The sequence below is a fragment of the Plectropomus leopardus genome, chromosome 14, assembly GCF_026936395.1.
Source record: "Plectropomus leopardus strain MGB_pleo_1.0 chromosome 14, ASM2693639v1, whole genome shotgun sequence".
Lineage (NCBI taxonomy): Eukaryota > Metazoa > Chordata > Actinopteri > Perciformes > Serranidae > Plectropomus > Plectropomus leopardus.
This window is the reverse complement of record NC_142189.1, coordinates 13,277,472-13,292,971: the sequence shown is the minus strand read 5'-3', so window position 1 is coordinate 13,292,971 and position 15,500 is coordinate 13,277,472. Positions and strand designations below refer to the sequence as shown.

Sequence of the window (15,500 nt, the reverse complement as noted above, 5' to 3'; positions counted from 1 at the left end):
ATATGGCCTAATGCAGTTGACAGCAGATGAGGGGGGTGAATGAGTGTTGGGGGGCGTTGAAGCAAATATAAAATATGTATTCAAATGTGTGACACCCCAGCAGGATTTGGCAGGTAATATGTATGCCTTAGAGAATGGTAATGGTTTGTTTTTTAAAGAAGTAGCAGCCAAAAGTATATACAAGGAAAAAGCTGGTGAAATCCAAAACATGTCTCACCCATCCAGTCATGAGTTTTGACTGACAGCCAGCATGATTGAATCTACAGTATCAGAAAACACCGCTCCCTATTCGCCTGAACCACGAATATGTTAGCATGTTGTTTTATATTCATTCACCTTGAAGTTATGTGTGTCTAGGCCCTTGTCATGAAAGACTGACACACAGCCTGCGTGGTGGGATATTTGAAAAGGTTTGCTAATTATACTGCGTTTTGTCTGTCTTTGCAAAAGGCTCAGTGCTCTTTGGTGGGCGTTTGGCCTGATGTATTCCCTGTGGTGCTTTATTGCAGGATGTGGTGGCGGGAGCTTTGCCCCATGGTAGTTGTCCTTGCCAGAGCGCCATTGACAAGATGACTGAGGAGGTGGAATATGCTGATCAAGCTCAAGACAACCAGCAAGAATTTACATCAAATTGTGACCTTAGTTGTCAGCGGGGCCACGGTGAGATTCATTTATGGCGAGACATGCACGTGCTGACATGCATGCTCAAGTGTGTGTTTATGTGTGTGTCAGATGGTATTTGTGTGTGGCGTGTGCTCCCTGAATCTGTGTCATGTGGCCAGCATCATGATGCTAGTATTTTTGAGTGACTGTTTGACAAGAGCTGTCATTTCAGCATTGTATCTGTGACAGTCTCTGTATTCATTTCTTTTTTTTTGACATAAACCACCTATTCATGAATTACCTCTTATACAGCAATATTTCCAAATTGTAAATGAAGAAAAAAGAAATGACATAATTATTTTGTATGTTCTAAAAGTCTTTCATAAGCACTGTAAGCCTTGTAGGAACCATTTGTCAAGCCTCTTCCTCTTCATGTATCTCTTCCATCAGATCTCCCTCCCTCCTGCTCACCAAGAAGCTCCAGAGGCTATCAGTGGATCTCTGGCATCAGCGGCCTCCAGAGCACAGATCCAGGAATCCAGGGCCAGACGTCAGCAGCTTTCACACAGATGCAAAGTAAGGGAGAGTGTACAGTTGAGAAATTATCGAGCAAGAGAGAAACACTTTTGAATTACATGGTGTATCGTAGCTGTGGAAATGCTTTTAAATATCTCTACTCCCAGGAAAAGCACAAGGGTCAACTTGATAATTTTGTCTTGCCTTCCTAAAGGAACAGCGTGTAAAATTAAGGGGGATTTAGTGGCATTTTGTGATGAGGATTGCAGATTGCAACAAGCTGAAACGTCTCCTGGTTGGAATTCCTTCGGTGTTTATCGTTCAGAATGTTTTAATCAGGATCTAAATTAACTGCAGAGGTCTCTTCCTCTCCAAAACAAACAGGTCATTAAAACTGGTAAAAACACTTTATAAAGCAGTTTCAGATTAAAAATCAGTGCTTCTCCAACATTGTTCTAGCCCATCATTATTTCGGATCCAGAAGTTCAGGTGGTTTCACTGGGAGCTGAATTATCCTCAGAGATCGCCTCCCGTCCAACACAAACTGACTGATTTAGACCAGTAAAAAAAAAAAAAAAACGGAATAAGAGCGGTTTTCTTGTTACAAATCAGCGTTTCTGCAACGCTGCCAATCCAGCAGCTGCTAATGTGTGCTAACCTTTTTTCTCTGATAACTTAAGATCCAGATGCTCTGGATGTTTTTACTGTGAGCCGAATTATCTCACAGATTTAAACTGGTAAAAACAAAGAATAAAATAGTTTCCCATTTAAAAAAAAAATTGTTTTTCCAATGCTGCTTGTCATAGAGTAGTTGCTAACTATGGTGGCCGACGTGAAAACATGAACAGCTCTATTTAGAGCCAGTGTTTGGTTTGTCTGTTCTGGGCTGATGTAGAAACATGGTGATACAACATAGCCATTTCTGTGGATGAGGACCCGCTCCTGCTCCCTGTGTAGATATAAACGTCTCGTTCAAAAGTAACAAAAAAACACAACTTCCCTCATTATCAGGTGATTATGCAATAAAGAAAACACACTTATTATATCATAGTCTATTTCTGCCTATATATACCCCTAAATCCACACTGTGCCTTTATCACAGAAAGGCACACAGAACTACACTCACAAGTAAACTAACCTTTAATAAGTCATGTTTTCTTCGATCAAATAAAAATCGCATCTTTGATATGATCAAGGGAGGATGATACAGAATTTCTTTGTCCAGAGGTGATTTAAGCAGCTCAGTCAAAGAGATTCTACAGGGCTCTACTTAAACCCCAAAGATCCATTGGACAGAAACATCTGGGGAAAACTTCTTTGTCCCTTGGGTGTCTTTCTTTCTCCTTGCTGCGTTAGCTAAAGACACACGAGGAGGTGTGGCAGAGCTTGAGAAGTCGTTCCTTATTCAGAAGTGCTTGTCAACCCAGCAGGCAAAACCCTGAGTGTCAGTGACTCCGTCCGTCACAACACAGGCATCGTGAGTTGGCCACCAAACAAGGACATGCACTTTAAAATTAACCCAAACTAAGCCTCTTTTAAAACACACACACACACACACACACACACACAATGCATGTTGGGTGGGTTATCGTTTTTGCCCTGCAGAAGTTTAAAAGTGCACGCTTTTACAGTGTATCTGAGTCTTTTTTCTCTCTCTTTCTCTTTTTTGATGGAGAAAGAGGAGCGAAAGATGAAAGGCATATTTAATGTTTATCGTGGTGCTCGGCTGAACAGCCTTCACAGTGCAGAGACAATATTAAACAAGTTAATATTTAATGAACAACCTCTTTGTATGAGGGCGAAGTAGTCTGAGACGCTAGTGTTGGCAAAGGAAAAACAAACTTGAAGCTCTTTCAAATGATTGTAGGGAGAAAGGCTTTGCTTTGAGCCCTTGTGCCTGTGTTTGCATCCAAAGCCTACAATGTGCACAGATACTCGGTTAGGCTGCTCTTTATAGAAGGGGACAAATACCATTACCACTTTAATGCAGTTTCAGTGCATTTCAGTGTCAAGAAAAAAAAACTTTTAAACTATCCACCGCTTAACTACAATGGTGATAGCGTTCAAATGATTGTTTGAACAGACTGACTGTATGGAAGGTATACAGCGCCGCTGTATGCCTGACATTGTGACACAAGCAAAGGCCTGTACTGACTTAGACTCCATGAGTATTTGTTCGCTGGCAAGCTTGCCTGTTTTAGTTTGAGAAGATACAATTCTTAACTTCATCAAAACAACATGTCAAAAGAAATACTAGATGTAGAATACGTTTATAGCGGTAAACCAAGAACATGAGTCTCAAAGAACCAATTTCATGAAATTGGTGACCAGTTACAAACAAACAAGGTGATACTGGGGCCAAGAGCAGCTATTCTTCTTGGTCACAAACCTGTCCTTTTGCCTGTGTAAACATGTTGCATTTGGATTGTATTTGTAGGATATTGCTTTTTATTGTTGAGTATACTGGTTCTCTGCCAGTTTAGCTTAAGCCAGAGATAAACGTGGTTTTTACAGTGTGTTTGCGTGCGACTAATGGCTGCCTCATGAATCTTTCGTCTATTTGAAATGTGTTAGTTGTGCATTTCTCCATAACATAACGCTACTTGACTGCAAGTCGCGATCAAACATGAATGATAGGGGATAGCGTGAGAAACCTTTTGGCCATTGTCACAATGTGCTCAAATAGAGACCTTACGTACTGTCAAAAAATGACTTCGCTGTCACTTTTCCGCCTGTGATCTCACGATTAATAATCCTCCAGTAACATGCATTGTGCATAGGCAAGTATATGAACAACTCTGTTGATGACTCAGTGGGTTGTCAATGCGGATTTGTGGTTAAGAAGCAAGTATATCTGTAGCCTTAAGATAGAATAATTTGTATTTACAAAAGGAAACACCTTATTTGTATAGTCTGCCTGCAGATAGTTCAGATTTTTTTTAACATTTCAGTAGCTTATTAGTTGAGATTTAACTGTGTCGCTTTGTCTGCATTCATCCTGTCCTATGCAGCATAGGTTGATTGAATGGTTCAAGTTCAACTAAATTCAGAGAATATGTGGTGAATTGTCACATACTGTATGTTCTATAGATTAGTATCTACAGGATAAAGTGAAACCTTTGAATTATTTAATCTCAATTAATAAGATGTTGAAATATACTTTAGAAATACTTTATAATCTATCTGCAGGCACACTACTATCCAAGTAAAGTGTTACCTCACAATATATTACACTACAGTGACTTACTGTACAATATGCTGACTGTGTCCAGGTGAGTTAGACAGCAGAGGATGGAAGATGAAGGACATCATCCTGGTGCACCTGTATGTGAGGTCCATGGAAGACTTTGTTCCACTCAATGCAGTCTATAAGAAACACTTTGGCATAAACCCCCCTGCCAGGTAAAGATGCAAACACATATGCAGATCTTTTTCACTGTTTTTCCTCTCTCTCTGTGCACAATCTTACACTGCTCAAACTCAAAATCATTAACTTCTCTGCAGCAGTTTTATTCTTAGCTCCATATTTTTCACTCTTTTCCTCGTAGGGTTTGTGTCCAGGCTCCTCTAGCTGCTGGTCAGCTGCTGCAGATGGACTGCCTGCTCCATGACTGGACCAAGCCCCTGGAGGAAGGCTGCTTCCACCAGAGGGAAGCCCTGCATGTCCAGAGTGTGTCCCACTGGGCCCCAGCCAACATCGGGCCCTACAGTCAGGCCCTCAGGGTAAGTCTTCAGGGAAGGGGTGGTGTTCCTGGTAGTGGGTAAGAGTGTTGATAGTTTAATAGACTAATTACTAACTAAACTGGGAATAGACTAATTTCTTGTAGTTCCTGGTTAACCTTGACCTCGTCACATGACTTGTTTGGCTAGTAATTGCAAATGATCTACTAAATCCCTTGATTTGGAGCCAAAAAAGTTTTTATTTTGCATCATTGCTGGTAAAGTAATTCAAAGTATCACTTTGTGAAGGTTAGTAATAGATCCATGGTGGAATACCAGGGATTACTTCGATGAATGATGCACCGTACTGATGCTTCTTCTGATGCTTTGTTTTGCTTGACTCTCACAAAGCAATTGAAGTGTCTGGGATTACGTGCGGGACTTTGTGTTTGTCTCTGTTGTCTTTGTTTTTGTATAGATGCATGTGTGCAGATGCGTGTGATTGTTGTTACGTGTGATAGTTTGTCCTCATCACTACTTTTATGTATACATGTAAATATGTATCAGTATTCTAGTGGGCAGTGTGTATTCATTTTTGCACTTGTTTGTAAAGCAACAAATAGAACTTCTTTCATATTGTTTCAAACCCGGGAAGAATGTGGAATTCAAAGGCAGAGCAGAGGAAGTGTGGGCCGTGGTTACACGGTTGGCTTGGTGTTTTGTTTACCCAGTGTGTATTATATGGGATTACACTTGTCAAGGTACTGTCAACAAGGATAGTGTCCATCTCCTCCACACTGTCCTTGATCCTGCAGCCAAATCCGTCTATGAGTGAGAACATGTGTGGATTAGCCATTCATTTAGAGCTTGACGGCATATCTCACCAGTGTGTCACTGAAGCTCAGAGGATCCTTTGCAGTTTGGATTCCTGAGATGTAACCTACAGAGTCAGGTTTGCTTTTAACATGCCAGCAGTGTTTGATTTCCTCAATGGAGTCTCATTGAGACATGAAATTGAAGTCAGCTGTAGGCATGAGCTGTTGCCCCTGGAAAACAGTCTAATCTCTCATTCCTCTAATGATCATTCATATCCAAAGCAATTTGAGAAAACAATGAGAGAGGGGTTTGCTTGCTCAGAGCTGTGCGCTTCACACGACCCCTGCGTCGCCTCTCCGTGTGTCTGCTCCTCTTCCACGCTACAATGGCTTAATTTGATCAAAAATGTATTAACAACTCTTCAGTGCAGCTAGAGATTTTTACATATTGATACAATTACCCCCTTGCTGTGAGCAAGTATGCAGCACCACCCCTCCTCTCACCAGCACGTTGACTCCATCTTAATGGCAATTTTCCTTGGTGACTGTTGCCGCGTGACACCATGGCGACAGGGCTGTGGCATCAACAGAGACAGAGAAGCTGCTCAATGAGACCAAATAACCTGGAGTCCTCCACATTCACTGTCTGCAGAAAAGAGTTAGTAATTAAAAGAAGGATCCAGCTGTATTAGGGGTTGGAAGTGGGGGTTGAACTGGAAATGATTAAAGGATGAATTTGTGATCTTAATTATGTCCGGAAAATGTAGTTTTGTGCAGCAGAGATGCTTTTGTGCTGAGCTGTTTGAAGGGGCAATGACTTAATGGAGGAAAAACAGAAATTAAGGGTCGAATTTGATGAATAATTATGGTTAACTGTTTATTTATTTTTGTTCATTAATCTGACAGAGTGTAGCAATGCTTACTATTTGAATGTGCTGTATTAAAATAAAGCAATAAGCCACAAGAGGCCGCACAAATCGTTTCTAAAAACACCCCCTAGCTGTTCTAACATCACTGCAAACCACAGCCTAGAGTGGCTTACTGCTTTTATTAAACAGCAACCTCTGGAGCTGAAAAATGAAGTGCCAAAAACTGTACTTCCTCTAATAGCCACTTGAGGCTGGCTCCCAAAGTGAGTCAACCCCCATAGACCCCTATGTGAAAATGCCAAATTTGTAGCAGAAATGAAGTTGTTAAACAACATTTTGCAGAATGGTTGCAATGCAATATGTGCCAACTAGAAGTTCATGTCTATGGTCTCCAGTTAATGTTAGGAGATGGGAAAAAAAGTTCTCATCATGTTGCAATTATATTATAACCACATACACCAAATATCTACAAATGGCAATTACATTAGATTTACCATAAGATTGCACTCACTTTACCTGAGCTGTTGTCACTTGCCAGCATTATCATTTTTTATCCCTTATGATATCACAATATCCGAAATCTAGGCTGATGTCTAGTCTCATCACAACATCAATATAAAACAGATATATTGCCCAGCCCTCCACACGTGTGCACTGTAACTACAGAAAAGTGAGCATAACAGGCTACAAATAAAAACATACAATCCAGTTTATAGTTGCTGTAGTTGGTGCGATTTGGATGGAGATAAAGGGCCTGTGGATTGGGTGGCAGCAATGCCAGATATTTCTCCAAATAAGCACCAGTAAACTGTCAGCACTGTAGGTTCTTAATCTTATTTTTCATCTGCATTTAAAAAAAATGCATTTATTGTATGACAGCGTTGCTTATGTCTGACCATTCTCATCCTGGCTGTTCTCATCATTTGGCGATTGCCCTCTTTAGTTCTGTGTCTCATTTGGCAAAACCTATCTAGCCTACTTAGCGCAGTAATACTGAAATGATAATGTGGTTGCAGCTGTGTGTTTATAGAATATTTTACAATGGCTTTGAACACAGTTCAGCTAATCATAATCAAGAACCAGAACTTCCTGTTTTTTAATAGGGCTGTAAACTGATCAATGTCCAGCTCTACTGGGACCAGTTTATTCCTTTTGACAAGCGTCCAGTGGTTTGAGAGACAGCACATGGCTACTGACAGTGTATGGCACTGTGGCCCTGCAGGATTTGACTACAGTAGGTCCCCACACTGAAAGGGCGGCACTGGTGGAAGTAAAGAGGAACCGCATTAGGGACTGGCATGTGATGGATGCTGGACCTTCAAACTCCATCCATCTATTCATCTATCTGCCTGGCTTGTCATGTCGCTCAGCTTCAGCTCTCGGGAATGGCAAGCTGACTGACTGTCGACTCAGCCTGGCAAGCTGACAGATTCAGATCTGACTTGATTTAAAGAATTAGTTAACCTTTATGATGTCAAAGCTGTGGGCCTCTTGGTGTATTGTATGTTAATGTAAGATATGCTGGTAGTTTTGGTTAAAGCCGCAAGCCATAAAGACAAAAGCAGCGATTTAATGTATGCTTTGTTTTTACATGTTGTTCTGTACCTGATTGACACATTTTCAGAGGTTGTCACAATATGTATTACTTGTAGTAGAATATATCATTTGTAAGTGCGGAGGAATCAAAGTGCTTGCCCCTATTTTATTTTGTTTGTTGCGCTGTCTTATTTATCAAAGATCTGATGCAAATTTTGTCATTTGTTTGGACACAATTTGCATAATCTAATTAAGATATAAGAAATGCAGTTGTTTTATTACATCAATCAATTCATTGAAAACAAAACAGGCTCTCAGACATCCAGCATCTTTGTTGCGAAAATATCAAAACAAATTCTCCCATTACAACAAAAGCCAAGTAATGGCATGCTTTTAATAGAAATAAACGTTATTACAGCATTTTCTATCAGTTGCTTCTTAAAAGGAGCTTTTAAACAATTCTGTTGCATTAAGATAATAGCAATAGAAAACCAGCTTGTGTTCCTTTGGCCAGCGGTGTTCCACATTTTTGCACAGAAATCCATTTGTACTCCTATCAAACGATTACACTCATGAGTTGCCAGATGGAAAAAAATTGACCAATCATTTACTAAAGTCCAAGTCAGCAACAGAAGTCTCAAACTGCACCTTTTCCATGTCAATGTAGATTAATGCTGCCTGTTCCGTCACATTCCCTTTGGAGCCACAATCACAGGAGCAAACACAATAGCCAAACTAGCTCTGAATAGGAAGACTATCAGTTGAATGGCTGTTAAACATCTCCTCTTTCCTGTTAAGGTAAGTGGCTCACCCCAGGGATATTTGCTAGGAAATTATACTCACTGATCAGATTCTGCGGGGTACGTTTTGGGAGCTGACTGCACTAGCCTCAGGTTGCGGGTGAACACTAACCCCTTGCCTCATTCCCCTAATTGTGAGTGACAGTCAATATTGTGGGAAGAGCGTCTCGCACGAGCCCGCGATAGGATTTGCATTGGATTTTGAAAATTGTCAAAGTGGACTGTGAGGCATCAGGAGGGAAGTGGAGCTGACGTTGCCAATTAGCGTCAAAGGGAGGAGTGTACTGTGGCGGGAGGTAGTATTTGAATAATCTGCTCACAGGAGTCTTAATGTTTAAAAACAATGAGCTGAACTTTGTCTGACCCTCTTGATGAGAAGTTCAGAGGTCAAGCTGCGTCATGTTGAGGTTGGGCCACCCATGCAGAACCAGACAGAGGTCGCAAGAATGACTAAAAGAAGAGCATATGTAGAAGTTACCACGCTTTTTGGAAGGGTTATTTTGATATTGTTTATTTTGTTCAATAAAGTAGTATATATAGCACTGATGCTGAGCTTTCGGTCCGTGGGCCAAATCTGGCCCGTGATAGGGTGTCAGGTGGCCCATTTTTAAATCACAGTGATTTTTTTTGTACTTCAAATGTAAATAAGGTGTCAGAGTGTGTTTTAAAAAAGCATTGAAATAGATCTTGTTTATGAAAAGGATAGATGGATCCTCGGACCTCTCCATAATGATCTGGGCTGAGTTCTGGATTTTTTTAATTCCTAGAAACTGTCCCTCCGCCTCCTGTCAATTTCCAATGACCCCCAGAAAAAGCAGGTTGGGTATCTCTGATATAGATAATATTATCAAAGATCATTTTAAGAACTTGACTGTAAAGAATAGTGTTGTCACTGTACTAGACTTTCTAACTTAGATTTGACATTGAGGGCATACAAGTTAAGATTCTTTGTTAAAAGGTAAATAAAATAAGGCTTTAACATGACAATGACGACTTCCTTTCCTGGTTAGTAGCCCGAGAGCAGCAGAATAATTGTTGTAAACATTAACAATAAGAGACAGCGAGAAAGCAGAGCCATTACCAGTGTTTCAATACTGTGAAAAAAAGACAAAAAATATTAGAATTAATATGTTTCGCTGAATGGATATTCTTGACAACACTACAAGAGAGTGACAGGAGACATGAGATGAGAGAGATGGGATACGTGATAAAAATCATCGACTTTGTGGCTACGTGGTATACATCCATGCTGTCTTACAATATTATACAATTTTAAAGGGACAGTTCACCTTAAAATCTACTGCTAGCTAACCTATCACCACTAAGCTTGCTAATTCTGCAATTCAGCTAAAAGGGTAGCCTTTAATGTCTACAACTGCCACAAGCATTAGCCTCTCGTCCATGAGTAGATGCACACTTCCTTCTGCACAGTTTGGTTGGCTGGTGTAGTTTGGTAGAAAGAAAATAGTTCCTATATAAAACTGCTCACAACGTCTGTGGATTATCTTGAGTGACCCGATCATGATTTCTGGAAAGAGACATTGCTGTTAAGTTTTTTTAATCTTTTCTTTTTTCTTTTTTTTGGCATTTTAGCACAACAAGCTGAATGCCATCTAGTTTCACAATATTTGACTAGTTTCACTATATTTGAGAGAATGCAGATATCTCTATGGCCGATATCTTCTAGCACTCACATGAAAATAATCTAAATTGATAAATAGCACTACAGATAAGAGGAAAAATATGTGTTTAATCTATCACTCTCCATTTATGTTTTAAACCAAATGTCGCACTGATTTTCATTAGAAATGTTGCAGGAGAACAAATACTGCACAATGAGTTTGTAAAGACAGCAGCCCTGCTTTACAATCAAGGGGCTGACAGCTAAATATGAGCCAGTGTGGCGAGTGAGAAAGCACAAATGTTAGTGATGAATAGCAGAAATTAAGCTAAGTGCTTTAGTTTTATGGTTTGTTGTTCTCACCCAGAATGTTTCACTACAGTAAAAGAGCCAACATGCACAATTCAGCAGCCCCCTCCCTCATCTTCTCTCCATCACATCAAACACCCTCCCCAAACTTCCTCAGTCTACATCTAGAGACTACATCTACCTCAATTACCACAGAAGAGTAATTAGCCAAAAAACAGTGCATGCATCTGCGTTCGGGGAGGTATTCATGCAGCACGAACAGATTAATTAGGACATTTAACTTCATTTCTAATACAACAAAATTAATCCCATAAAATATGAGGGATCTCGGAGGAGGTGCCTGTCAGCATCTGACGCCTCTCCCCTGTTTGCCATAATCTATTAAAACCTTGCTTTTATCTCACCTCTCCCCTGTCATACTTTATGGATTTTTTCATAAACACGGCCCATACTTCATAAATGTCTCAATTTTCTAGTCTATTAACATTACTTCAAAAGCGCTTGATAAAAGAGGAGGGCATGCGTGAAATAATGCACCAATAATACGAAGTGCTGGAGGCTAGAACAGTAGGGGCGGCTCTCCGGCGTGCACGCTCAGACAATGCAAGGGATGTTATCAAGTTTAATAAAGAACAAATGATCACTTCCAACCGGAGGAGGAGGGGAGATGAGGCAGGGAGAAAGGGGTGGGACCAGGAGGGGAACAGTTGTCGAGTAATTGAGTCGATGAAAAATGAGGTCTTTGAAGGCTCAGCGGTTTGAGCAGTCATGAGAGTGAAGGCTTCTCAAAACTACGGCGCTCTTCAGCACTTGTACTTACTTGCTCCTAGTTGCATTGGAGGATGTTAACACAGATTTGTTTTTTTTTTCTTTTCATTTCACCAAAGGCACAAGGAGAATAGGCTGCTTGTTTCCTTTCCTGAATGCCTGAATTGTGTGCAGTGAGTTGAACCTTTTGTCTGGGGAGAGTCAGAAAGGCTTTTTGACTGACAGTCGGGCTTCACCTCACAGCCTTTCCCCAGCCAGCATCGATTCACTTCCTGTCTCTGTACATCACCTGAGTGTGTCTCTGTGGGCTTTACTCATCCTACCCAAACACTGGGGTCAACTGTCTTCACTTGAGCCGGACACACACGAAACACGCTGATCAAACCCAGTAAGACTTTGCTGCAATGGCATGTCGGCTGTATGCCCCGAGGCCAGGTCTTACACACACACACAGACACACACGTACACCTGTGCACTCTTTGTGAGAGGCCCTGGCTGTGTGACAAGGTAAACCGGTTTGGTCATTAAAACGAGTCACAGGTGACTCACTGTAACACACTCATGACTGACAGGACAGGTTTACAGCGTTCAAACTGCTTTGATTGACATGCAGTTCAATAAAGATGTATGCAAAGGCAAACAAATGGACAATTTGAGTGTGCACACGTTATCTCAAATCATCAGCACCTAATTGTTCGATGGCAAATGTTTGCTCTTGTGCAGGTCTGTTGACTAACATGGGTGCTTCAACACTGTCTTGTGTGCAAAAAAAAAGGATCTTCCACATCCGAAGACGTATATCTGCGTTGACACATGGACATAGCTCTGTCCAGGGACATTGCTGCAGCTTTTGGACACGGGCTGGGCTGCCTGTAAATGTGATCACATATGTGTGAGAGGTCATATCAGACTACGTTTTTAATCTGATGAGGGGGGCAGTTTTATGGGAAGTGGTAGACGGCAGAGGAGGTAATTATGTTCCTCCCAACCCCTTCCCACACCCCCCTTTCACTTTCTCTCCTGCTGTGACGGCGTAGAGGCTGACCTGCCATGGCGGTGGTCATTTTCAGGAGTCAGTGCATTCTTTAATGCAATACTCTGTGCCTCTGCTGCTGCTGCACCACGTGGGGACAGACTGGTATCAGCTTGTACCAGGCGAGGACAGGGGAAGGACTGGATCTGTCAGAGTGCATCGACTCTCACGCGGCCGCGTTACGCCGACGCTGTGCCTCTGCCCCGGCCCCTGCCACACTCCCACTCATTAATGGGCCCGGTCCTGACAACTGATCCTAATTGCCTTTGAACAGCTCTTCATGTATTATTGGTGCCTGACTGCCTTGGTTCATGTCAACAAGCCACGGGAGGCAGGGGCAGCATAGCCACCGCCACTGTCCCCTCTTCCTCTTTTTACAAACTGAAGGATGTGGAGATACACTTATACTAGATATGCATATAAATATATATATGTCGTGTGTATGTGGACCAGCCTAACTCATATGGGAACCCTCAAGACATAGGTCTCTACAAAGATTGGGGAAAAAAACAATACAGGGTATGGAAATATTTTTGAATTGCATTATTGTTACATGAACGCCATTTAAAAAAAAAAAGAATTATTAAAATTACAAATAGAAATTAAACTTTTGGTAGTCTATGACTATAATTAATGAAATTGCTTTTACCATCTGCCAGATACATTTTGTAACAAATAAATTATTAAAGTGAGATAAACTGATGTAAAACTTTATCTTCTATCTATCTAAGATAAAACAGTTTACATTTGGAGACATCTTTGCAGTTGGAAAAAAAAGATAATAACTTGCAACATATTGTAATGTATGTCATCGCAATTGTCAGCATATGACAACATGTTTAAGATCAAAATAAAATGGTATTTTGACTTAAATATTGTGATTTAACTGTATCGTGGGGCCTCGGGTGATACCCATCCCTAGTGCCTTTTTTTAAAAAAGCTTTTTTTTTGTTGCTACATTTTAAGAATAGAATAAATTAGAACATTTAAAGGAATGCACAATAATATATCGAGTTATGACGCATGAATATGATTTTATTTGATAAATAGTAGACTCTAGCTTTTTAATTTAAGGCAACCACATGATCCATGAGTGTGCATGTGTGTGCGTGCTTGTTTTCTACTCACTTTGTCATTGCTGATGACATCAAGAGGGCATGTGAAAAGCATCATGTATAGATCCCTCCGCAGCCGATATCTGCCATGACACTCGCGCTATTACAATTGCAATCACAAACACTCAAAACACATCATTATTTGTAGTCCTGCGTGTGAATTATTACCCCATATCCAACTATTTACAACCCCATTTTACCCTTTCTTATTTGAATACAGAGAAAGGAGCGGTGCGGTGGTGCGGCTTTTTTATTTGCGGAATGAAATAACTGAATACCAAATGCATAGATAAAAAGCATAGCGGCGTGTCCTGTCCACTCCCATCACTGTCTGGGAGAGGAGAGACGTATGACCATCCCATTACTATGGTAACTAGCCACTATATTCAGAGCTGCCCGGGTGTGTTTCTTCCCCCTGCAGTGACGAGAGGGCATAGCTGACAGGGCACACACACACACAAACACACACACACACAAAAACACACAGCTAGGGAGGGTCTGGAAGATGCTTCTTGTGAAATATACACATGTGTGGCAAATACAGACAGAAGAATACAGGAGCCAGACATACAAGTGTGGTGACATACAGAGACTAATAGGGAGCAGCGTTAGTGAGAAATATAACCCTGTAACTTTTCAGTATTTCACTCACAGCAAAATTCTTTCACCCCAAATAAGTGATGCTGAAACATAAGAGAAATCTAGTAAGAGAATTAATAATACTTAAATAAAAAGCAAATTATGCTGTCACATTTTTGATTTATAGCTATCAGTCAAACAGAATTGAATAAAGTTGTCTAGCATTTTAATAAATTAATTAATAATTGAAAAGTAACAATAAATTAATATTGTTTTGTTAGCAAAGAAATATAAGATAATACATGATAGATATGTTGCCAACACATACAGAGTTTATAACAATAATTGTCACCAACCCAGACTGTTAGAGACGGCTTGTTACTGCAGCAGATTCACCTACTGACTGCTGCACAGCCCTGCACTGTAGTTTGTGTATTTTAGGAAACTGCTATAATTATCATGCTCTCCTCCAAAGCTCCTGCGATTCCATAAGTTACACACATTAAAAGTGGCAGTCAGCGCCTCTGGTTAGAAATGATTATTACATCCACATGCAACAGTGTGCCAGCATTGCCATTCCGTCTTCATTTATTAACTGATTTTTTTTAGCAGTACTACAGACGAGTCAGACAAGAGTTAGCGCCATTTACTTTTGGCCACTCGCTTCATCATAAATTTCCCATGGAGCAATTCTTCGGAGTAGTAACTTTTAACCTGGGTCATTCATTTTTTTAAATGCCATTGTCATCAAAGCACGTTTTACCGAGGTAAAAACTGCTGCAGATGAATTATATACAGCCCCCTGTTTTTTTCTGTGGACATATCGGCATGTTCACTTTTAATATATATTTATTATTGATATTATGGATTTATTATGTAAGGGGATGTCAGGCCTCGTAAGTCTGGGTAATATAATGCAGTTGAGATGCTCAGGGTAAGAGTTCATTCAATATAATATAGAGTACACACAATATTTTCCACATGTCGAAATGTATTGAGTTATATTTGATGCTCACACGTGAGTATTTGCTTTACTTTTCAGTGGGGAATCAGTTCATTTTCAACACAGAAATAGTGAGAATTTATTATCTTTGGTGCACATTTACAGTAAGATAACATAATTTTGAATATTTACAAAGCAAGTACACGCAAGGATTTCTTCTAAATTCTTTCTTTTTAAATTTTTGTTTTAGTTTTTACTTGACACATTTCAGCCACATTGGATTTTCATTCTTTGAATTATAAAAATAAAGACAGAACAACACTTTTGCAAGAT

General features: G+C 40.4%; 1 protein-coding gene across 1 annotated transcript in view; it reads left to right on the top strand.

Moving 5' to 3' along the window:
• The window catches only part of dph6 (diphthamine biosynthesis 6), a 71,987-nt gene that overhangs the window by 31,162 nt on the left and 25,325 nt on the right, over nucleotides 1-15,500 (top strand). Inside the window, exons 9-12 of the mRNA XM_042501344.2 lie at nucleotides 510-660; nucleotides 1,054-1,179; nucleotides 4,392-4,521; nucleotides 4,668-4,842. Coding sequence (XP_042357278.2) covers nucleotides 510-660; nucleotides 1,054-1,179; nucleotides 4,392-4,521; nucleotides 4,668-4,842 — 582 coding nt within the window. The remainder of the gene's footprint in view (nucleotides 1-509; nucleotides 661-1,053; nucleotides 1,180-4,391; nucleotides 4,522-4,667; nucleotides 4,843-15,500) is intronic.